At 42.2% G+C, this 25807-nt stretch overlaps 1 protein-coding gene across 2 annotated transcripts in view; it reads right to left on the bottom strand.

Annotated features, from left to right (window-relative positions):
* Window positions 1-4780: 4780 nt before the first annotated feature.
* LOC106582757 (caM kinase-like vesicle-associated protein) overlaps window positions 4781-25807 on the bottom strand; it is a 46270-nt gene continuing 25243 nt past the window's right edge. For both annotated transcript variants that reach the window (XM_014166148.2, XM_014166147.2), the window contains exons 2-11: window positions 14300-14435; window positions 14016-14147; window positions 8369-8443; window positions 7903-8041; window positions 7537-7657; window positions 7304-7379; window positions 7052-7188; window positions 6801-6879; window positions 6627-6714; window positions 4781-6442 (exon numbers count right to left, since the gene is read on the bottom strand). In XM_014166148.2, coding sequence (XP_014021623.1) covers window positions 6089-6442; window positions 6627-6714; window positions 6801-6879; window positions 7052-7188; window positions 7304-7379; window positions 7537-7657; window positions 7903-8041; window positions 8369-8443; window positions 14016-14147; window positions 14300-14394 — 1296 coding nt within the window. In that variant the 5' untranslated portion in view covers window positions 14395-14435 and the 3' untranslated portion in view covers window positions 4781-6088. The remainder of the gene's footprint in view (window positions 6443-6626; window positions 6715-6800; window positions 6880-7051; window positions 7189-7303; window positions 7380-7536; window positions 7658-7902; window positions 8042-8368; window positions 8444-14015; window positions 14148-14299; window positions 14436-25807) is intronic.

The raw sequence follows: 25807 nt of genomic DNA, 5'->3' as shown, positions 1-25807 counted from the left end.
GTCCTCCGAGAGAGAGAGAGAAAGAAAGAAAGAAAGAAAGAAAGAAAGAAAGAAAGAAAGAGAGAATTAGAGAGAGCATACTTAAATTCACACAGGACACCGGAAAAGACAGGAGAAATACTCCAGATATAACACACTGACCCTAGCCCCCCGACACATAAACTATTGCAGCATAAATACTAGAGGCTGAGACAGGAGGGGTCAGGAGACACTGTGGCCCCATCCGATGATACCCCCGGACAGGGCCAAACAGGCAGGATATAACCCCACCCACTTTGCCAAAGCACAGCCCCCAAACCACTAGAGGGATATTATCAACCACCAACTTACCATCCTGAGACAAGGCCGAGTATAGCCCACAAAGATCTCCGCCACGGCACAACCCAAGGAGGCGCGCCAACCCAGACAGGAAGACAACGTCAGTGACTCAACACACTCAAGTGACGCACCCCTCCTAGGGACGGCAAGGAAGAGCACCAGTAAGCCAGTGACTCAGCCCCTGTAATAGGGTTAGAGGCAGAGAATCCCAGTGGAGAGAGGGGAACCGGCTAGGCAGAGACAGCAAGGGCGGTTCGTTGCTCCAGTGCCTTTCCGTTCACCTTCACACTCCTGGGCCAGACTACACTCAATCATAGGACCTACTGAAGAGACGAGTCTTCAAAAAAAACTTAAAGGTTGAGACCGAGTCTGCGTCTCTCACATGGGTAGGCAGACTATTCCATAAAATTGGAGCTCTATAGGAGAAAGCCCTGCCTCCAGCTGTTTGCTTAGAAATTCTAGGGACATTTAGGAGGCCTGCGTCTTGTGACCATAGCGTATGTGTAGGTATGTATGGCAGGACCAAATCGGAAAGATAGGTAGGAGCAAGCCCATGTAATGCTTTGTAGGTTAGCAGTAAAACCTTGAAATCAGCCCTTGCCTTAACAGGAAGCCAGTGTAGGAAGGCTAGCACTGGAGTAATATGATCACATTTTTTGGTTCTAGTCAGGATTCTAGCAGCCGTATTTAGCACTAACTGAAGTTTATTTAGTGCTTTATCCAGGTAGCCGGAAAGTAGAGCATTGCAGTAGTCTAACCTAGAAGTGACAAAAGCATGGATTAATTTTTCTGCATTAATTTTGGACAGAAAATGTCTGATTTTTGCAATGTTACGTAGATGGGAAAAAGCTGTCCTTGAAACAGTCTTGATATGTTCGTCAAAAGAGAAATCAGGGTCCAGAGTAACGCCGAGGTCCTTCACAGTTTTATTTGAGACCACTGTACAATCATCAAGATTAATTGTCAGATTCAACAGATGATCTCTTGTTTCTTGGGACATAGAACAAGCTTCTCTGTTTTGTCCGAGTTTAAAAGTAGAACGTTTGCAGCCATCCACTTCCTTATGTCTGAAACACAGGCTTCCAGCGAGGGCAATTTCCAGTCTCCTCTGAACAGTTGATGTTGACGTGTCTGTTTCTTGAACTCTGTGAAGCATTTATTTGGGCTGCAATTCTGAGGCAGTTAACTCTAATTGACTTATCCTCTGCAACAGAGGTAACTCTGGGTCTTCCTTTCCTGTGGCGGTCCTCATGAGAGCCAGTTTCATTATAGAGCTTGATGGTTTTTGAGGCTGCACTTTAAGAAACTTTCAAAGTTCTTGAAATGTTCCGGATTGACTGACCTTCATGTCTTAAAGTAATGATGGACTGTCATTTATCTTTGCTTAGTTGAGCTGTTCTTGCCATAATATGAACTTGGTCTTGTACCAAATAGGGCTACCTTGTCACAACACAGCTGATTGGCTCAAACGCATAAAGAAAGAAATTCCACAAATTAACTTTTAACAAGGCACACCTGTTAATTGAAATGCATTTCAGGTGACTACCTCATGAAGCTGGTTGAGAGAATGCCAAGAGTGTGCAAAGCTGTCATCAAGGCAAAGGGTGGCTACTTTGAAGAATCTCAAACATAAAATATATTTTGATTTGTTTAACACTTTTTTGATTACTACATGATCCAATATGTGTTATTTCACAGTTTTGATGTCTCCAGTATTATTCTGCAATGTAGAAGATAGTAAAAATAAAGAGAAACCCTTGAATGAGTAACTTTTGTCTGGTACTGTATGTACAAAATGTCATAACGGTAGCTCAAAAGGGACAGGAGATATGCTTGTTCAACATTTGGTGGGATACAAAAACTCTAATTTGCAGAAAATGTAATGTCGACAAGCTTATAAGTACTTATGGGAAACATGTTGCGCAATGAGGAGATGCATTTACTGTATGTACATCATGACTAGCTCAAACAGGACAGGAGATATGCTTGTTTGGAATTTCAGTTGATTACTATAGTGCCCCTCTTGTGCCAATCAGTGTAATGTTGTAAATGCCAGATCTCTATGGCAAGACTCATTACATTTACATTTGAGTCATTTAGCAGACGCTCTTATCCAGAGCGACTTACAGTAGTGAATGCGTACATTTCAAACATTTCATAAATTTCATAAATTTTTTCTCCGTACTGGTCCCCCGTGGGAGTCGAACCCACAACCCTGGCGTTGCAAACACTATGCTCTACCAACTGAGCCACACGGGACACATCATTCACCTAAGTTTCGTCAAAATCGGGCCAGTGGTGTGTGTCTGAGATATCGAGTGTGACTAAAGTATGAACAGACAGCGACATCTCCCCACTTGGTCTGTTTATTGCTATATTCTCGCGTGGACAGATTTTGACAGGAGTGGAGCCTCTCGCTTTGCTTCTTCCTCTCTGTTAAAACCTCCTAGAGTGGATGTCCGCGCCCCCGCGAGAATCGAATTAGCGTATTAAAAAAAAATCCTGATAAAAATCTGTAATTTTAAGCTACAAACACTGTATCTGTTTTTTTGTTTTGGACATCTCAATCCACCATCCACCATTGTCGCACTTCCGCATCTGTGGTGAAAGGTGACAGAGCTAGAGAGGTGTTTGTCAGACCATGACACATCCCGAAAATCAGTCTTCTCACAAAATCTTCTGTAGTGTCAGAATGGATTGCCTACAAACTATTATGACCCCTCTATGTAAACATGAGATTCTCACGAACACGTACAGTGCATTCGGAAAGTATTCAGACCCCTTGACTTTTCCCACATTTTGTTACGTTACAGCCTTATTCTCAAATGGATTAAATAAAATAATTTCCTCATCAATCTACACACAATACCCCATAATGAAAAAGCAAAAACAGGTTTTTAGAAATGTTTGCAAAATTCTAAACAGAAATACCTTATTTACATAAGTATTCAGACCCTTTGCTATGAGACTCGAAATTGAGCTCAGGTGCATCCTGTTTCCATTGATCTTCCTTGAGATGTTTATACAACTTGAGTGGAGTTCACCTGTGGGAAATTCAATTGATTGGACATGATCTGGAAAGGCACACACCTGTCTAAATAAGGTCCCACAGTTGACAGTGCTTGTCAGAGCAAAAACCAAGCTATGAGGTTGAAGAAATTGTCCGTAGAGCTCCGAGACAGGATTGTGTATAGGCACAGATATGGGGAAGGGTACCAAAACATGTCTGCAGCATTGAAGGTCCCCAAGAACACAGTGGCCTCCATTTTTAAATGGGAGAAGTTTGGAACCACCAAGACTCTTCCTAGAGCTGGCCGCCCGGCCAAACTGAGCAATCGGTGGAGAAGGGCCTTGGTCAGAGAGGTGACCAAGAACATGATGGTTACTTTGACAGAGCTCCAGAATCCAAGATTCTCTGGTCTGATGAAACCAAGATTGAACTCTTTGGCCTGAATGCCAAAAACATCACTCCTGGAGGAAACCTTGGTGAAACATGGTGGTGCAGCATCATGCTGTGGGGATGCTGTGGGGATGTTTTTCAGCGGCAGGGACTGGGAGACTAGCAAGGATCGACGGAAAGATAAACGGAGCACTCAGAACCTCAGACTGGGGCAAAGGTTCACCTTCCAACAGAACAACGACCCTAAGCACACAGCCAAGACAACACAGTAGTGGCTTTGGGACAAGTCTCTGAATATCTTTGAGTGACCCAGACTTGAACCCGATTGAACGTCTCTGGAGAGACCTGAAAATAGCTGTGTAGCGACGCTCCCCATCCAACCTGACAGAGCTTGAGTGGATCTACAGAGAAGAATGGGAGAAACTCCCCAAATACAGGTTGGCCAAGCTTGTAGCGTCATACCCAAGAAGTCCCAAATGTGGAAAAAGTCAAGGGGTCTGAATTATTTCTGTCAGTTGTTTTGAGGGCCACAGGCCTCACAAGACTCTTCTGAAGGTCCCCAGGTATCAGTGGAAAAAATGTATTGAAGTAAATACATCTTTCTTATGTCCCTCAGATATAGGACACACTTCCTTTTCATTCTTTTTTCTTTTTTTGGGGGGGGGCCTATCTGTTCCATGTAGTGAATCTGTTATTCAATGCATTTGTATGGCAACTTTTAATAATACACAAGTAACACAAGCCAACACCACAAATAAATATAAGTAACACAAACCAACAGCACAAATAAGTATCGTAACACAAGTATAATAACATTACTTGTTTTCTTGCTACGGTAGCTACATAGACAATAAAATGCGTTTTTTTGTGTGTGTAATTTCAGCCTCCCCTAACGCAGGATGTGATGACAGAGAATGTATTTTCTGGAAATTAGGATGATACGTTTATTTCCCCTTTGATAGCTACTAGACCATAAACTTACACATTGTCTTCCAACTCACCTTTTCAGCACAGATGCAGCACCTATACAGTACATTGTGCATCAACAATATATATTATAACTTGTGAATCACAATAGATTTTATTTTAGATTACAGTCAAGAAATACAGACTACAAATGGGACATGACTCAAAATACAAGAAAAAGTACATTAGCTAAATAAATGCATAATAAAAGCATACTGTTAAATAATTCACCATACATTAACCATATAGAATACTTTTAAATGTGTGAGGATTGATTAAATCATTGCTTTGATTTGTTACACTTTGTTTTGTGGTGGCTCCCATGATATGAATCAAACAAAGTGAATTAAGATTTATTTTTTTCAGTTTTACAGGTATTCATGGGCAAAATTAAATGGAAAAAAACAATAATGTGAAAAAGTTATGATCTGTTTCAAATATTTTATACTGTCCCATACCTACATAGGAACACATTTTTGAATAAATGAAGAATGTGTCATTTGAAATGCAATCAGGTGGAATTGGCTGGTCATGGCATATGAAAAATAAATCATACTGATCAGTCACAATGAAATAAAATTCTGAAAAGTGTCACAGTTTTATACAGCAATACAAATATTGCTCAGTTCATAGATGTACATAATACTTTGGCAGCACTTCAGCTCAGCTAAAAGATGCTTAAAACATAAATAACACACTTTAACAGGCTTGACACTATCTTAAACTTACATACAACATGAGCTACTATTCGCAAAATGTTCATAAAGGCCTATACACTATTTTATTGGGATCAATAATCAAGCATACAGATTTTCTCACCAGGTTTCCTTCTTCTTTCCAAAAAACTGGAGTATACAGAGAGAATATAAGCAGTTATCAGACCATTTCTCAGTAACATTGGGTACGGTACAGCAGAAAACAGATTTTGAGATTGCTCTCTAAGTTGACCTTTAAGGAACCAAAGAGGCTGGCCATTACAAACATGTAGGTGTCTAAGAATTTCACTAAAGGTGTAATTCAGATTCAAACAGATAAATTGATAGAATTGTGAATTCTATCAAATAAAAAGTAATTAAGTGAAGAGAAAGTGTGAAATTTACTAGACCTGCTCAAAACAAATGTTAGAAGTATGTATTCCTCACAGTCTTTTTTTTTCAAAAGGATGCGTATCAACAAAACTAGAGGGGAAAAGAGTAAGAGGAAACAATGCAAAAGATAGACAGATCACTCAACCAATCACAGGGTGCAGAGCAAAGGCTCAAGATAAAACAGACTGTGTGAGATGCTGCTGCACTAATGCTGCAAGAGGGTGAGTGGGGCGGGACGTTAAGCAGATTCTGGATCATCATGCCAGCGCCTTATTTACAGGGTGTGTGTGGTGGGGTGACACTGGTCCTGCTTTGTCTAGCCATTCTGATCCTCCTGTGTTTGTGGGGGTGTTTGGAGTGGTGCTGCTGAGTCCCCGTTACACCGTTCCAGGGGCTCAGCCTCTGGCTCCTCAGGAGCCGGGCTGGGCTGGAGCTGGGAGGGGGAACCAGGAGTGATGATGGCGGGTGCATTCTGTGAATTGGGAACCTGGAGGGTGAGTGAGGCCTCTGTGCTGGCAGGGGTGCCCTCAGAACCCTCAGCTGGGGGTACTGGAGTGTTGCTAGGGGTGACAGGTCCAGCGGTGGCCCCTGGAACTGGGCTGGAGGCACCGGAGTCACTCTGTTCTGGAGCTCGAAGCCTCTTCATCAGGGTTGTGACCCTTACAGCTTTCTGTGGAAGAGCAAGACCATAGAAGGATGTTTTTAGAACACCATCATCTAACTGAATAAACTGTCCACTGAATGAATAGAACTTCATATGCACAAAATTCATGCATTTTGCATACTACGGTGTAGCCCAGTTCAGAAATGGTTGTATTTGTTTTTTAAGTTAGTTTGACAGAAAGGAAGAGTACCTTCCACTTGGCTTTGGCAAAGTTCTTTTCAATTTGCCCACACACTCCATCCCTGATGTTCTTGTTGGAGGCTGCATTCCCAGAAATCCTGAAACAAGGGACAGGTAAACAGAAAACCCACCAAAACACTTGAGAAGACAGAAATGGGTATGTATTTCAATCTTGGATCCATACCATTCATGGCTGATGGCCTCCTGTGCAGTCAGTCTTTGATCCTGCTCCACTTCCATCAGACATGACACCAGGCTTTTCGCTGTGGAAGAAATCGACAAGAACAATACAGTACACATCTGCTCTCTCTCTCCTCTGGTGCAATAAAGTGGACACGCCTAAAAACCGTACTTTTCCCATCTAGCTGGTTTACTGGTTTCTAAATGTGATACATAGTACTGCATTTTGATTTGAGATTACATGACTCTTTATACCTGAGTCAGATATATCATCCCAGTACGGTGAGTCAAACTCATAGTCTCCCGACAGAATCTTGCGGAAAAGGTTTTTGTCGTGATTATCATAGTCTTCATCTTCCGTTTCGTCATAGAAAGGGGGGTTTCCTGACAGGCTAGAGGAAGGGAAAACAAGACTGTTGATAGTCACCTGAGATGGGCAATGACATTAATACTGTATGGGCAAGACACTGTAAACTTTAGTGAACTTAAGTGATTAAGAACACTCACAGAATATACATGATGACCCCGATGGCCCAGCAATCCACTGGCCTTCCGTACCTCTGACGTCCCACCACCTCAGGAGCTGCAGGAAGATACACAGAATCCAATATTTTATTAATAGAAAAATGGAATGCCCAGAGGTAGCAAGATGGTCTCCAGCTCTAAAGTTGGCCAAACACTCATGCCAAACCCATCTGCCCCCATAAGTCTATGATCTGCCCTCCTCCCTACCCCCTCACCAAGGTACTCTGGGGTTCCACAGGGGTCCTTGATGAGTCCATTCTCCAGCTTGGCCAGGTGGAAGTCACTGATCACAATTTTGGAGTGCTTCAGGCGGTTGAAGTACACCAAGTTCTCCAGCTGTGAGACAAAACAAAGTGTACATTTGAATACATCATAATTCATTTTTGTTATGTAGAAAGCATGACAAAATATACATAATTGTCAGGTTAAAGAATTATTCAGGGTGCCATTCAATATATTTTTTCTTTCAGGCAGATGGCAAAGTAGCTTAATTTCTATGCTGGCACCCAAGTGAATGGCCTGTGGTGTAATAGCCACTATGCAACACCAGATGGGAGTAGTGTGCTGAGTGTGCAGTATACCTTGAGGTTCCTGTGGACAATTCTCTGGGAGTGCAAATAGGCCACGGCTTCCAACACCTGTCTGACAACATTGCTGGTGTCCTTCTCTGAGTAGTAGCCTTGGTCTAAGATCCAGTCAAAGACCTCTCTGCCTGTAGCTCTACAGAGAACATACAACATATGACAGTGGTTTTCTCTGTATCATTCAAATGTTCTGTAGGCCTCTTGCAACACTCAGGAAGTCAAATCAACTCTCAGATGAGATGACTAAAAGGAGATTCTCCTGCAGAATATGGAAAATAGACATTTCACACAGGGGTTCAGAAAGGGAAGCATGCATTTAAAAGTCTGCAGGATGTAGGCTATCTTTTTGTACACTCCTTAAAATGGTGTAAACAGTGGGAGGGAACCACAATGACTTCAAGGGAATGAGTACAATTTTTTTTAAAATAACCAACGTCATTCAATAATATCCAATATCACTCACAGCTCCAGGAAGAGGAAGTACTCCTTTCTAGTTTCAAAGACATCAACCAGCTGGAGGATGTTATGATGTTTGACCCTGTTAAAAAGGGAGACACAGAAGGAAACAGAGAAAGACATAGACAATATTATATATCAAGCAATTATAAGATTAACTAGCAATCATCAAAAGATATTACATTTGATCATTTGTATCAGTGGTTTAATGATTTAATAACCATTAGAGAATTGGATCATTTACAATTTAAGTGAAATTCAGATTATGAAATTCCTACTCATGCACTAAATAAAATCAGTAGGGGAGAGTGGGGCAAATTGAGCCAAAGGGGCAAGTTGAGCCGCCCTTGTTTCTAGGAAACCGGACACAAAATGTATAATTTGACCAAATATTTAAAAAGAGGTCATCATTTCATGGAGTCTGCAAAGGAAGAAACCACATGGAAGAAGGGGTAAGCAAGTTAGGTCCAAAAAACACATTTTCAACAAGTACAAATACATTTATTGTGAAGTTGGACCTGTTCCAAAATGGACCTGACCTTTCCCACCCGGACCCGATATGCATAAAAATATATTTTTATTATAGAGACCTGTTCCGAACGGACCTGAGGACAATTAGACCTGTACCCTATAGACCTGGTATGTGTGAAGGAAGCAGCAGAAAAGTCACGCTTTTAAGCTACTTTATCAACAGGAGCTGATAAAGCGTGAGGTACAGGAGGGAGAGAGAGCTGCTGCTCTAGCAGACAAGGGGATGGGGGAGTGTTACTGATAGCAAGTGACATGGGGAGCAGGGAGGAGGGAGAGAGAGATGAGAGACAGCAACCAACCAAGCCGACTCGCTCTATAGTAGAATAATACCTGCCATAGTTAGGTTATTTATCATCCAATATGATTACGTAGTACCAGTTTTGACTACATCAAACCCGAGAAGATACTCTGAACAAAAATATAAACGCAACATGCAACAATTTCAAAGATTTTACTCAGTTACAGTTCATATAAAGAAATCAGTCGAATAAAATAAAATCATTAGGCCCTAATCTAAGGATTTCACATGATTGGGAATACAGATATGCATCTGTTAGTTACAGATATCTTAAATAAAAACTGAGGAGCGTGGATCAGAAAACCAGTCAGTATCTGGTATGACCACCATTTGCCTCATGCAGTTCGACACATTTCCTTCGCATAGAGTTGATCAGGTTGTGGATTGTGGCCTGTGGAATGTTGTCCCACTCCTCTTCAATGGCTGTGCGAGGTTGCTGGATATTGGTGGGAACTGGAACACGCTGTCGTTCAAGTCGATCCCGAGGATCCCAAACATGTTCAATGGGTGACATGTCAGGTGAGTATGCCGTCCATGGAAGAACTGGGACATTTTTAGCTTCCAGGAATTGTGTACAGATCCTGGCGATATGGGGCCGTGCATTATCATGCTGAAACATGAGGTGATGGCAGCGGATGAATGGCCCGACAATGGGCCTCAGGATCTCATCACAGTATATCTGTGTGTTAAAATTGCCATCAATGAAATGCAACTGTGTTCGTTGTCCGTAGCTTATGCCTGCCCATACCATAACCCCACCGCAACTATTAAGCATTTTGTTCAAAATCAGCAAACCACTCGCCCACACATCTGCCCAGTAGAGTTGAAACCGGGATTAATCCGTGAAGAGCACCCTTCTCCAGCATGCCAGCGGCCGTCGAAGGTGAGAATTTTCCCACTGAAGTCGGTTACGACGCCAAGCTACAGTCAGGTGAAGACCCTGGTAAGGACGACGAGCATGCAGATGAGATTCCCGGAGACAGTTCCTCAGTTGTGCAAACCCATAGTTTCATCAGCTGTCCGGATGGCTTGTCTCAGACGATGCCGCAGGTGAAGAAGCCGGATGCGGAGGTCTTGGGCTGTCTGATTGCACGTGGTCTGCGGTTATGAGGCTGGTTGGACGTACTGCCAAATTCTCTAAAACAACGTTGAAGGTGGCTTATGGGAGAGGAACATTCAATTATCTGGCAACAGCTTTGGTGGACATTCCTGCAGTCAGCATGTCAAATGCAGGCTCCCACAAAGCTTGAGACATCTGTGGCATTGTGTTGTGTGACAAAACTGCAAATTTTAGAGTGGCCTTTTATTGTCCCCAGCACAAGGTGCACCTGTGTAATGATCATCTTGTTTAATCAGCTTCTTGACATGCCTCACTTGTCAGGTGGATGGATTATCTTGGCAAAAGATAAATTCTCACTAACGGAAGTAAACAAATGTGCGCATAACATTTGAGAGAAATACGTTTTTTTGTGCGAATGGAACATTTCTGGTATATTTTATTTCAGCTCATGAACCATGGGACCAACACTTTGCATGTTGCATTTATATTTTTGTTCAGTGTAGATAAGCTAGCTAGCAAGCTAGGCTAATTGAGGCTGCACTTTCTCTTCCTACAGTTAAAATAACAACTCCATTCAGAATATTAAGTAGCAGCATACCTGTTGGCTCTTGGTCGTTGTAGCTTATCCTTTAACTTTTAATTCCGTAATTGTAATTCCATCTTCCATTGATTAGATACATTATATGTACAAAAGTATGTGGACACCCCTTTAAATTACTGGATTTGGCAATTTCAACCACACTGTTAATGACAGATGTATAAAATCGAGCACACTGCCATGCAATTTCCATAGACAAACATTGGCAATAGAATGGTCTTACTGAAGAGCTCAGTGACTTTCAACGTTGCACCGTCATAGGATGCCACCTTTCTAACAAGTCAGTCCGTCAAATTTCTGCCCTGCTAGAGCTGCCCCGGACAATGGTAAGTGTTGTTATTGTGAAGTGAAAACCTGTAGGACCAACAACGGGCTCAGCCACGAATTGGTAGGCCACAAAAGATCACAGAACGGGACCGCTGAAGTGCGTAGTGCGTAAAAATCGTCTGTCCTCATTTGCAACACTCACTACCAAGTTCCAAACTGCCTCCGGAAACAACGTTCTTCGGGAGCTTCATGAAATGGATTTTACATGGTCGACCAGACGCACACAAGCCTAAGATCACCACCCACAATGCCAAGCGTCGGCTGGAGTGGTGTAAACCTATCTGCCATTTGACTTGGAGCAGTGGAAACACGTTCTCTGGAGTGATGAATCACGCTTCACCATCTGACAGTCCGATGGACGAATCTGGGTTTGACGGATGCCAGGAGAATGCTACCTGCCCAAATGCATAGTACCAACTGTAAAGTTTGGTGGAGGAGGAATAATGGTCAGGGGCTGTTTTTTATGGTTATGGTTATAGGCTAGCCCCCTTAGTTCCAGTGAAGGCAAATCTTAACGCTGCAGCATACAATGACATTCTAGACGATTCTGTGCTTCCATCTTTGTGGCAACAGTTTGGCGAAGGCCCTTTCCTGTTTCAGCATGACAATGCCCCCGTGCACAAAGCGAGGTCCATACAGAAATGGTTTGTCGAGATCAGTGTGGAAGAACTTGACTGGCCTGCACAGAGCCCAGTCCTCAACTCCATCGAACACCTTTGGGATGAATTGGAACGCTGACTGTGAGCCAGGCCTAATCACCCAATATCAGTGCCCGACCTCACTAATGCTCTTGTGGCTGAATGGAAGCAAGTCCTTGCAGCCACGTTCCAACCTCTAGTGGAAAGCCTTCCCAGAAGAGTGGAGGCTGTTATAGCGGCAAAGGGGGAAACAACCCCATATTAATGCCCATGATTTGGAATGAGACGTTCAACGAGCAGGTGTCAATATACTTTTGGTCATGTATCTCCTACATTTAGCCACATAAGGAGGATCTATGACACTTTGATGACTTATGATTGGAGAACGACAAGCTACACGTACCGCTCTCGTGAAAAGATCAGCAGAATAAATTATACAATTTCTTTCTTTCTCTCTACTGCAGCATTTGGGTTTGGATATGTACGGGTCCTTCCGGACAAGTCAGCTAAAATTACACATACCTGAGACCCGTGACAATTATTTCAGATTTGACCCAGACCTGTGACATTATTTAGAATTCTGGATCCGGTCCTGCTTGGGTCCCGGATTGGGTCTCAGGTATTCGGGTACAGGTGGATCCATGAAGACCTTTAATTTATTGTGGTATAAGTTTCATGACGCTAGTATCTAAACCAAAGTAGATCATTTTAAGATTGTTCTATACATCAGTTGTGGTCTCTATGAGCTTCAATATGAGGTTCTAAACCTAGCATGAAAGTGAATCATTGTAGCTGTGTGGGTCAATATAGTCAAAATGTTTGCCTTGGGGTAAGTTGAGCCAAAGGCAAGTTGAGCATATTTAAGTGTTTTCTTCCTAGGCGTAATGAAAGGCATTATCACTGGGATATGAGGTAACAACAGGGCATGGCCTATGTCAAAAGTGTTTTAAAAAAGTACAACGGGTTAGGTGTTAAGCCTCTGTTAAAAGATGCTTAAAATGGTTGAAAGACAGAAAAGCAATTGTTATTGGGAAATAAAGATAGACATGGTTTTAAAAAGGTAGTGGTAACATTTCATTCAGTACATACATTTGAAGGCGGTTAACTTAATCCATACCCGGGGTAAATTGTGTCAAGAGACAACTTTTTTGGGACAAGCTATGTTTTCAAAACTGCAATGTTTACATGAATTCAGATTTTTGGGGGGGATACACAACATCCTGAAATATACTGTATGTAGATATCTTTGTTCGAAAGAATACTATATTTCCCTTGACAGAGGGCTGCTGAATGTAAAACATGGCTCAACTTGGCCCACTCTCCCCATAGACAAAAATGTACAAATAGGCATTAAAAACAGACATCATTTGTGATATTGTAGGAGTGGATTAATGATTATGTTTCGTTATGTATGGAGAGTAGACCATTTCCAATTCCAGTTAAAGAATTCAAACTAGAGATTGGTCTCACTACCAAAGATTATTTTTACCTTTATTTAACTAGGCAAGTCAATTAAGAATAAATTCTTATTTTCAATGACGTCCTAGGAACAGTGGGTTAACTGCCTTGTTCAGGGGCAGAACAATTTTTACCTTGTCAGCTTGGGGATTTGATCTTGCAACCTTCCGGTTAACAAGTCCAACGCTCTAACCACTTGGCTACCTGCCACCCCAAAGTACTCCACTGACATGCTAATAAGACATTTAATTAGGTATGTAAAGGAATCTTGATTGACATATTTTATTCATAGTTTTAAGTTAATTCATGTATTAATTAATGTAATCCCAATAGTTTCAATTGCATTTTAATATTTGTTTTTAAAATACTGATGGGTCTGTGGCTCTTTCATTACAGATCCTACTTCAAATTCAAGACTGTACTGCACAAGAGATATTGCTTCATTGTAATTATTTGTTAAAGGCAGATGGATAATTCAAGCTGAACAGGACTGGTGTTATGGGAATGTTATGGAAACATTATGGGGATGTTATAGAAACAAGAACGTTAGTAATTAGTAACCATTATTAACTTATTTCTGTTAACTATCTCTACTGCGTTTTTTTTCTCCATTTCAATTGCATACATGTGAATTGTAAAACTATAGATAATTGTAACAGAATGATTCGTGCTTTCCTGTGGCATTTCAGATGCCACGGATAAAGCTTTGCATTAATGAATAAGCCAAAAATGAATTTCACTCACATATTCAAGATTAGAATCTCATTCTTGGCAGCTTTCCTCACTTTCCTCCCGTCCTTTTTCAAAAACTTTTTACAGGTGAACATTTTGAGTGTGTTCTTGTCCTTCGCTCTGAAGATCTCACAGAACTCCTCCCTTAATCAGGACCACACACAAGAACAAACGAAAGAAACATTTTAAAATGGCCAAATCTATACTGAAAGGAAGAGGTATATGTGTTTCTATTAAGTCACAGTCCCAGAATACAGAATGTAACAGTCGTTTAAACATTGTGAAGGAATACTCACGATTTGACAATTTGTCCAAGGTCATATTTATCCGTCACCTCTGAGGGATTGTTGTAATCCTTATTCTCCCCGAGTGTCAAACAGCCAAATGGCATGGCAGCTCCTGCCCTTCACAGGGAAATCACACCAGCACCACCTGTTAACAAGACAGAGCATATTGTTGCTACAATACACATTAAAGCAATTGTACATGAGAAGGCATGTTAAACAACTTGTTTAGCGTGGCTGTGCTACGGTCATAGGTACGAGTTCCATCTCACTACTAAACAACTGAATAAGAGCACCATGACATACGCTGCTGCTAAAGTTTATTATCTGTCCCTTCACCTGGTCACTTTATCCCTACCTGTAGGTACACATCTACCTCAATTACATCATACCCCTGCACATCGACTCTGTACTGGTACCCTGTGCATATAGCCAAGTTATCGTTACTCATTGTGTATTTATTCCTTGTGTTATTATTTTTCTATTATTTCTACATTTTCCTCTCTGCATTGTTGTGAAGGGCCCATAAGGAAGCATGTCACTGTTAGCTTTAAATGGCACAATTGTAATAGGTTCCTGCTGGATATTAAATCCCTCATCTACCTATACTCTATCTGAGTGAGGTTACATAAGACCAGGCCTGGCATTGTGTTAGAGGTATCCAGTCTAGAAATAGCCTGTCATTGCTAACAACTAAGGTGCAGACCAAAAAAATGTATTCTTTCAATCAATGCACACATTAGCCAGCATGCACTTATCATTTTCAAAATGTGTTTATCGAATATGCCGGTCATTGAGTTCATAATGCACTTTGAACTCAACATGATAATGACATCGATTAAAATCTTTAGAGAACATTGTATGCCATGGGACCTTGAAAATAACCTGATTAATTCATATTCATCCATCACATAACTCTACTGTAGAAAGACTTAAGTCTCCAGTAGTCTGGAAGTCGTGTTTTTTTTTTTACTCAACAGTGAGCCAGCCAGCCCTGTACTGGCATTGCGGCTGCAACCTTTGTCTGCTCTCTGTATCTCTGTGCGAGTACTCTGAATGTCATTGTCGTGTGTGTGTAGGTGGCAGGGAAGTCAGGCGCAGGAGAAACCAACTTGGTGTAACTGGAGTAGTTTAATTTATATAAAACAAACTCCAAGAAACCAACGTACATAAAAATAAACATGGGTTAATTAACCCGCCGCACACCTATACAAAATACACGAACACATAACCACAAACAATCTCCGACAAGGACATGAGGGGAAACAGAGGGTTAAATACACAACATGTAATGAATGGGATTGGAACCAGGTGTGTAGGAAGACAAGACAAAACCAATGTAAAATGAAAAATGGATCAATGATGGCTAGAAGACGTACAGCAGTGGGGAATGCAGGGGGGGGGGGGGACAGATGCATGTAATAAAAGACAAGCTGGCAAATGTTTCAATGTGAAACATAGATTTAATTTCCGGCACATCGCTCATATTTTCATGAATTCAGGATAGCATTCTTTGTTCTTTTCTAACTAATTTACTTATTAGCCAGTGTGATCCTCAGAAGCAAACTGAATTGATTGTCTTTGATTGAGGAATAAAGGGAAATCACCATTTACAAAGTTACTTTATAGAACTGAATAGGTTTCCATGAATCTGGTCCACAGCAGCAACACATACTCAGTATTCAGCCTTGGGGCTATTAATATCACCAGGAGCAGCGGTAGCTATTGTTCTTCCTGAACAAAGCATACAGTTCCCTGAATACATGCAATACGAATATGATCCTCTCTGGATGGGTTTCTGGCTGCTGAACAATCCTGTTGATTTGGCAGCAGAGGAAGCAGAGTGAAATATAGTGGGAGGAGGAGGAGGAGAGTGAATTTGACCGAGGTGCCATCTCAGTGGAGCCATCAATCATGTCCCTATTATGAGAAGAAAAATGGATTCCTCATCTCTGGTGGAAAATCAATGCGAGGTTTCACTCTGTGGTAGAGGAAAATAACACGTCCTTATGGAAGGATCATGAATATATGAGGAAACAACAAAAATATATGATACAGGGAATAAGGCATTTGGCCTTTGTAAATGAGCCATTACCATTCCTGTATTATTAGGTAGTGTAGTTGCACATGATTTCAAAACAGTTCTAATCTTGTAGTAGTATTAGGAGTAACAAATAGTTAGGTACAACTACATTTTATGTAAGAAATGCACATTTCTAGGTGAGTAAATTTATTGGGAAACAATCCCGTTGTACATCTGGGTTCTCAGTCGCCAAAGCAGTAGAGAAACATGCTGAAACCATCTTACTGTTATTGACGTGAAGCCTATTTCTGTTACTGTAAAAAGCATTTAGGCTGCCCTTTTCACCATAACGATATAACCTACTGTATCAAATCAAATGTTATTTGTCACATGCGCCGACTACAACAGCTACCTTACAGTGAAATTCTTACTTACAAGCCCTTAACCAACAATGCAGTTTTAAGAAAAAATGCACACAAAAAATAAATAAAAGTAACAAATAATTAAAGAGCAGCAGTAAAATAACAATAGCGAGGCTATATACAGGGGGTACAGGTGCAGAGTCAATGTGCTGGGGCACCAGTGTCGAGGTAATTGAGGTAATATGTACATGTAGGTAGAGTTATTAAAGTGACTATGCAAAGATAATAACAGAGAGTAGCAGCAGCGTAAAAGAGGGGGGTAATGCAAATAGTCAGGAGTATTATGGCTTAGGGGTAGAAGCTGTTGAGGAGCCTCTTGAACCAAGACTTGGCGCTCCGGTACCTCTTGCCATGCAGTAGCAAAGAGAACAGTCTGTGACTGGGGTGGCTGAAGTCTTTGACAATTTTTACGGCCTTCCTCTGACACCGCCTGGTATAGAGGTCCTGGATGGCAGGAAGCTTGGCCCCAGTAATGTACTAAGCCGTACGCACTACCCTCTGTAGTGCCTTGCAGTCGGAGGCCGACCAGTTGCCATACCAGGCAGTGATGCAACCCGTCAGGATGCTCTAGATGTTGCAGCTGTAGAACCTTTTGAGGATCTGAGGACCAATGCCCCAAATCTTTTAGAGGTTTTGTCGTGCCCTCTTCACGACCATGTTAGTTTGTTGGTGATGTGAACGCCAAGGAACTTGAAGCTCTCAACCTGCTCCACTACAGCCCCGTCGATGTGAATGGGGGCGTACTGGGTCCTCCTTTTCCTGTTGTTCACAATCATCTCCTTTGTCTTGATCATGTTGAGGGAGAGGTTGTTGTCCTTGCACCACACGGTCAGCTCTCTGACCTCCTCCCTATAGGCTGTCTCGTCGTTGTAGGTGATCAGCCCGGCAAACTTAATGATGATGATGGAGTCGTGCCTGGCCGTGCAGTCATGAGTGAACAGGGAGTACAGGAGCAGATTGAGTAAGAAACCCTGACGGGGCCCCTGTGTTGAGGATCAGCATGGCGGATGTGTTGTTACCTACACTTACCACCTGGGGGTGGCCCGTCAGAAAGTCCAGGATCCAGTTGCAGAGGGAGGTGTTTAGTCCCAGGGTCCTTAGCTTAGTGATGAGCTTTGAGGTCACTATAGTGGTGAACGCTGAGCTGTAGTCAATCAATATCATTCTCACATAGGTGTTCCTTTTGTCCAGGTGTGAAAGGACAGTGTGGAGAGCAATAGAGATTGCATCATCTGTGGACCTGTTGGGGTAGTATGCAAATTGAAGTGGGTCTAGGATTTCTGGGATAATGGTGTTGATGTGAGCCATGACCAGCCTTTCAAAGCATTTCATGGCTACATACGTGAGTGCTACAGGTCGGTAGTCATTTAGGCAGGTTGTCTTTGTATTCTTGGGCACAGGGACTATGGTGGTCTGCTTGAAACATGTTGGTATTACAGACTCAGACAGGGAGAGGTTGAACATGTCAGTGAAGACACTTGCCAGTTGGTCAGCGCATGCTCGTAGTACACGTCCTTGTAATCCGTCTGGCCCTGCGGCCTTGTGTATGTTGACCTGTTTAAAGGTCTTACTCACATCAGCTACAGAGAGCGTGATCACACAGTCGTCCGGAACAGCTGATGCTCTCATGCATGTTTCAGTGTTACTTGCTTCGAAGCGATCATAGAAGTATTTTAGCCCGTCTGGTAGCCTCGTGTCACTGGGCAGGTCTCGGCTGTGCTTCCCTTTGTAGTCTGTAATAGTGTGCAAGCCCTGCCACATCCGATGAGCATCAGAGCCGGTGCAGCCTTCCTTGTAGCTCAGTTGGTAGAGCATGGTGTTTGCAACGCCAAGGGTTGTGGGTTCGATTCCCACGGGGGGCCAGCACAGGAAAAAAAATGTATGAAATTGTATGAAATGTATGCATTCACTACTGTAAGTCGCTCTGGATAAGAGCGTCTGCAAAATGACTAAAATGTGAATGTACATTAAGGTTCACTTATTTTCTTTTGACAACACCAATCATTCATGACGTATGAGGCATCTGCTATGCTCGTTGTAAGCCTTCCTTTACTAATGGCTAGTAGAAGGTAAAGGTTACAGCAGGACTAACTTCATGTAGTAGGTGTTAAAGAAACAGCTGAAACGAAATGCCCCATATGACGAGAAGCTGTTGGGGTCGGTTCTCTTCTGCACTGTTCAACCAATCCAGTAAATGTGGTGGAGGGGTAAAGACGGAGTGTCACCTTGTTAATATTCCTGATAGAAACAACTTCAGAGCGCAAGCTACTGTAGCAAATGTGCCATTGCTAGCTGCTAGCTAGCTGCTAGCCAGATACTAGCCTGCATTATTCAGCAATAAAGGAATCTCCGACAAACTTGACATCAAAAAATTGGTATGTGGTGTCTGTCGACTTTGTGGTAAAACACTATCCTGTGAATATTGCAAGTTTTAGTTATTGCTTCCTCAAATACTTGCTCAGAAAGCTACATGTTTTATAGTCGTACGCTCATCCGCTATGTTTCACCGACAGGGTTTGATATCGCGACCAAAACAGTCGCATTTACGACCGCAGTGAGACACATTCTTAACTGGTCGCAAGGGTGCCAGCAATTTTTTTTAACCTTGTCACGTTAGTTTTTGGTTCAAAATTTGCTTTTTCTTATCATCCTGATTTATTCAAACAGTAATGTGCAATTGAGCAAAGATAAACCAACTTTCTGAATAGGCAACAATGACACTGGAATGCCCCTTTTTGTGTGTGTCAGGGCTCCACATACAGGGGAGGTTTTAGAAAACCTCCTGGCCAGTCGATCATCCCGGTCAGTGGCCCGCTTGGGCCAGTGAATTTCTTTTGTAATAATGCTATTTTTTATCTAGGAAAGTATTCATACCCCTTGACTTATTGTATATTTTGTTGTGTTACAGCCTGAATTCCAAATTCATTAAATATCTTTTTTTTTCACACCCATCTACTCACAATATTCCATAATTACAAAGTGAAAACATGTCTTTAGACATTTTTGGAAATGTATTTAAAATGAAAAACTGAAATATGTAATTTACATAAGTATTCACAGCCTTTCTCAATACTTTGTAAAAGCACCTTTGGCAGAGATTACAGCTGTGAGTCTTTCTAGGTAAGTCACTAAGAGTTTTCCATACCTGGATTGTGCAACATTTGCCCATTATTATGTTCAAAAATCTTCAAGCTCTGTCAAATTGGTTGTTGATCATTGCTAGACAACCATTTCCAGTCTTGCCATATATACAGTAGTGAACAAAAACATAAACAAAAATGTAAAGTGTTGGTCCCATGGTTCATGAGCTAAAATAAAAGATTTCTCTGAACTTTTATGAACAAATGTGTTTACATCTCTGTTAGTGAGCATTTCTACATATCCAAGATAATCCATCCACCTGACAGGTGTGGCATATCAAGCAGCTGATTAAACAAGATGATCATTATACAGGTTTACCTTGTGCTGGGGACAGTAAAAGGCCACTCTAAAATGTGCAGTTTTGTCATACAACACAATGCCACATATGTCTGAAGTTTTGACAGAGTGTGCATTTGGCATGGTGAATGCAAGAATGTCCACCAGAGCTGTTGCCATAGAATTGAATGTTCCTCTCCCATAAGCCACCTCTAACGTTGTTTTAGAGAATTTGGCAGTACGTCCAGCCAGCCTAACAACCGCAGACCATGTGTAACCATGACAGCCCAGGACCTCCATATCCAGCTTCTTCACCTGCGGGATTGTCTGAGACCAGCCACCCGGACAGCTGATGAAACTGTGGATTTGTACAACTGGAGAATTCCTGCACAAACTGTCAGAAACCGTCTCAGGGAAGTTCATCTGCGTGCTCGTCGTCCTCACCAGGGTCTTGACCTGACTGCAGTTCGGAGTCGTAACCAACTTCAGTGGGCAAATGCTCCCCTTCGATGGCCACTGGCACGCTGGAGAAGTGTGCCCTTCATGGATGATTCCCAGTTTGAACTGTACCGGGCAGGTGGCAGACAGCGTGTATGGCATCATGTGGGCGAGAGGTTTGCTGATGTCAACGTTTTGAACAGAGTGACCCATGGTGGTGGTGGTATGCTATGGGAAGGCATAAGCTACGGACAACGAACACAATTACATTTTATCAAGGGCAATTTGAATGCACAGAGATACCATGACGAGATCCCGAGGCCCATTGTCGTGCCATTCATCCGCCACCATTACCTCATGTTTTAGCATGATAATGCACGGCCCCATGTCACAAGGATCTGTATACAATTCCTGGAAGCTGAAAATGTCCCAATTCTTCCATGGCCTGCATACTACCAGACATGTTACCCATTGAGCATGTTTGGGATGCTCGGGATTGACGTGTACAACAGCGTCGTTTAGTTCCCGCCAATATCCAGCAACATCACACAGCCATTGAAAAGGAGTGGAACGGCATTCCACTGGCCATAGTTAACATCCGGATCAACTTTATGCAAAGGAGATGTGTCGCACTGCATGAGGCAAATGGTGATCACACCAGACACTGACTGGTTTTCTGATCCACACCACTACCTTTTTTTTTTAAAAGTATCTGTGACTAACAGATACATATCTGTATTCCCAGTCATGTGAAATCCATGGATTAGGGTTTAATTTATTTATTTCAATTGACTGATTTCCTTATATGAACTGTAACTCACAAAAATCTATGAAATTGTTGCATGTTTAGATGTGTTTAGATTTTTTTTCAGTATAAACTAAGCCAATCATTTAATTTTTGCACCCGTTACTGAAATGGTTGTTCCAGTTTAACAGGCTTAGGTAGTTTCCTCCACGGTGCTTAAGCCTGGCAGTCACTACGAATGCAAGTTGCGGATTAATACACATTTCAACTGTTGGATAGCCTAGTGCTGGCTAGATTCCAATAGGAATTACACATACTTTTACAAGCCAGTATAATGTGATTTACAGTTAGGGTTGCAACATTCTGGTACATTTCTCAGGTTTTCCAGAAATCCTGTTTGGAAGATCTGTAAACAATCTTTGGGGGAAGTTTGCAACCCTACTTGCAGGCCTGGTGTGGCCTGTAAACCGAATTTCAGGCCACAGTATAAAGCCTTATGATATATGTAATAGTTTTATTATACTTTTTATATTTGCCCAGGAACTCATCATGTCGCTGTCACTAAGAAATACAGTCATGGGTGGTAACTCTACAATTCAATTGAAAAGGCAAGGAACACTGGGATATGATTGGAGGCGTGGCTTAGTGGGGGCGTTAAATTTAAGTATACCTTACAAAAAAAGCTGCATTTGTATTACTCATATGGAGGTAGTAGTGCTTACTTCAGCTCTTTAAGTTTCTTAACTTATTTTTTTTTTAGGTAATCAGTTTCCTGTTTGAGTACTCAGGAACATTTTCACTCTTCTTGGTAAGCAACGGTTTGATTTGGCATTAGGTTTTAGGTTATTGTCCTGCTGAAAGGTGAATTAATCTCCCAGTTTCTGGCGGAAAGCAGACTAAAACAGGTTTTCCTCTAGGATTTTGCCTGTGCTTAATTGTGGCTGCATAACATGATGCAGCCACCATTATGCTTGAAAATATGGAGAGTGGTACTCAGTAATGTGTAGTATTGGATTTGCCCCAAACAATACTTTGTATTCAGGGCAAAAGGTTAATTGCTTTGCCACATTATTTGCAGTGTTACTTTAGTGCGTGTTGTTGCAAACAGGATACATCTTTTTGGAATATTTGTATTCTGTACAAGCTTCCTTCTTTTCACTCTGTCAGTTAGGTTAATATTGTGGAGTAACTACAATGTTGTTGATCCATCCTCAGTTTTCTCCTATCACAGCCATTAAACTCTGTAACTGTTTTAAAGTCACCATTGGCCTAATGGTGAAACCTCTAAGTGGTTCCCTTCCTCTCTGGCAACTGAGTTAGGAAGGACGCCTTTATCTTTGTAGTGACCGGGTGTTTTTATACACCATCCAAAGTGTAATTAATAACTTCACCATGCTCAAAGAGATATTCAATGTCTGCTTTTTTTTTACCCATCTATAAGTGCCATTCTTTGCGAGGCATTGGAAAACCTCCCTGGTCTTTGTGGTTGAATCTGTGTTTGAAACTTACTGCTTGACTGAGGGACCGTAACAGATAATTGCGTGTGGGGTACAGAGATGAGGTAGTCATTAAAAAATAATGTTAAACCCTATTATTGCACACAGAGTGAGTCCATGCAACTTACTTGTTCAGCACTCCTGACTTATTTAGGTTGAATACTTACTGACTCAGGACATTTCAGCTTTTTATTTTTCATTAATTTGTAAACAATTGTCGTATCCCAGGAGGTCTACCCGGGGGATGGTAATAGAGGGGAGGTGCGTGAGGCGACGTTGGTTCCCTCTACTGGAAATACGGGAGCTGGGCACCCCGAAGCCTACAACCGGGGGGCCCAATCACGAGAGTTCCAACCAGGTGAGAAGGTCTTGGTGCTGATCCCTACAACAGAGAGTAGATTCCTGGCTACGTGGCATGGGCCCTACGACATTGTTGAGTGGGTAGGAGACGTCAACTATAAGGTCCGCCAACCGGATGGAGAAAACCCCTCCAGCTTTACCATGTCAACTTTACTCACGTGGCACGCACGCAATGGGGAAGCCAAGACAAGAGGTCAGAGAGTTGGTCCAGTGGAATACGGCTGTGTTCTCCGAGGTGCCTGGGCGCACGGATCTCGTGGAACATCATATCCACACACGTCCCGGAGAAAAAGTGCGCAAACGGCCCTACCAGAAGCCCGGAGGGTGGCGGTCCAGTGGGAAGTGACGACAATGCTAGAAATGGGGGTACTGGAGGAGACACACAGTGAGGGTTCTAGTCCCATAGTGCTGGTTCCGAAACCGGACGGAACTGTTCGCTTCTGTAATGACTTCCGGGGCCTGAATGAGGTCAGTAAGTTTGATGCCTACCCCATGCCCCGGGTGGACGAACTGATCGACCGCTTGGGGATGGCGAGATACGTCAGATACGTCAGCACCTCCTAGACCAGAGAGACACATCTGACACAGGAGTAGGGGCCGTTTTGTCCCAAGAGCAGGAAGGCGAGGAGCACCCAATCATCTATGTCAGCAGGAAGCTCCTCCCGAGGGAGAAGAAATACTCAATTGTCTAGAAGGAGTGCCTCGCCGTGAAGTGGGCACTGGACACACTCAAGTATTGCCCCCCTTGTGTGGATGGCAAGAGGTAAGGACACGAATGACCGTGTCACCCGCTGGTTCCTGTCCTTACAGCGATACTCTGTCATCCACAGGTCGGAGGCCCCGCACGGCAATGCAGTCGCCCTCTCCAGGAGGGATGCAAAAAAAAATCCTCTGCTGAGAATACGGGAGCTGGGCACCCCGACACGGACAGCTCCAAGTGGAGGTAATTAGGGGAAAGTGCCAACCAGGCGTGGAGGCAAAATATAAGGAGCACTGTGGCACCCCGCGAGAGAGAACGGGGCAAGATCGACACCAAGCAAAAGGAGAGAAGGACCGTGCCAAACCTAAATTATTTTCTTTGTTATGTTTATTTTCTGTCCTAGTAAAGTTGTTTTTGCGGACTAAAACCTCACTGTCTCTGTATCAATCTCTGCACGCTCAACCCAACACCCCACGGTTTACCACAAAATGTATAAAAACATAATTACACTTTGAAAAGATGTGGTATTGTGTGTAGGCCAGTGACCAAAAAAATCTAAATTTAACCCATTTTAAATTCAGGCTGTAACTAAACAAAATTTGGAAAAAGTGAAGGAGTTTGAATACTTTCTGAAGGCACTGTAATTGATTCAAAAACAGATGCATTCCCGAAGCTGTTTGTTACTTATGTCGATTATTTATCACACGCATGCTGTACACACATAGCCTATATATTACCTGTCGGGCAGAGAGAGCATGCAGCTCTCAAGCAGCTGGTTGTTGTGTGGAGTGAAGACTGACAGGGTTAGTGTTAGTAAAGATGTTGCAAGTTATGATATCTCCCAGTAAATGCTAAGGCAAGAATAGATATGCAAAGCAGGTATTTAAACATTTCAAAGCCTTGTTTGAATATTTGGAATTAAGTCATCATCAATTTTCACCTAAAATGACATACCCAAATCTAACTGCCTGTAGCTCAGGACCTGAACCAAGGATATGGATATTGAAAGGAAACACTTTGAAGTTTGTGGAAATGTGAAATAAATGTTAGATAATATAACAACACATTAGATCTGGTAAAAGATAATGCTGTCTATTTAGTCAAGCTATGCCCACATTATTCTGACATATTTTTGAAAATAAAAATAATGTCAGTGTCAATGCAGGCCTATTAAATAATGAATTATTCTTCAAATGGTAATTAATAGGCCACATTTTTCGCACACATTTTGGGGGAATTTTTTTTTCTCACAAAAAATAGTGCTTGAAAAAGTCCTTAGGCTACTTGCTCAGCCCGTAATTAAAATCACCTGCTATTGAAATTATGCACACATCATTTGCTTTCCTGCCAGTATTTATTTCATTCGGGCCAGTAGTTTTCAGTTGCTGTGTGCAATGCCTGTAGGCCCTATGTATCTACAACTTTGTGTCACGGTTAGTGATGCTAATGATAGCCTAACCATTTTCATATAGGTGGAAAGGCAACTAAACGGTAACTACAAAGTAGCCTATGCCTACCTGGCAGAATCATGATTATTTGCACCAATCCAGTGGCCATTTGTTTTGAAAGCCCTGCACCACTGAATTAAAGGGCAACTTCTTTGCTGTTTTCCACTGACTAGACCATGTAAAGAACACACTCCATCTCCCAGAATAGCTCTTTGGGCCAGGAGAGCAGACTGAAGTATAATTTCAGAGCCAGAATGATTGCATCCAGAATTTTTTCTTCTTCAAATAAACACACAAAAGCCATTAGCTACTCAGTCTACACTCTGGCAGAGGAGGGTGTTATTTTTGTCTTCTTCATCGCAAAAACTTTCAAAGCGTTGATTAAATTCCCTTTTCCAAGTGTTTCAACAGTGCTGTTTACAGCAGCAGCAGCAGTCCTTCCTGCATTGGTTCGTGCGGAGTGGGCAATAT

Source organism: Salmo salar, chromosome ssa22 (genome assembly GCF_905237065.1).
Source record: "Salmo salar chromosome ssa22, Ssal_v3.1, whole genome shotgun sequence".
NCBI lineage: Eukaryota > Metazoa > Chordata > Actinopteri > Salmoniformes > Salmonidae > Salmo > Salmo salar.
This window is presented reverse-complemented; position numbering and strand designations above follow the sequence as displayed.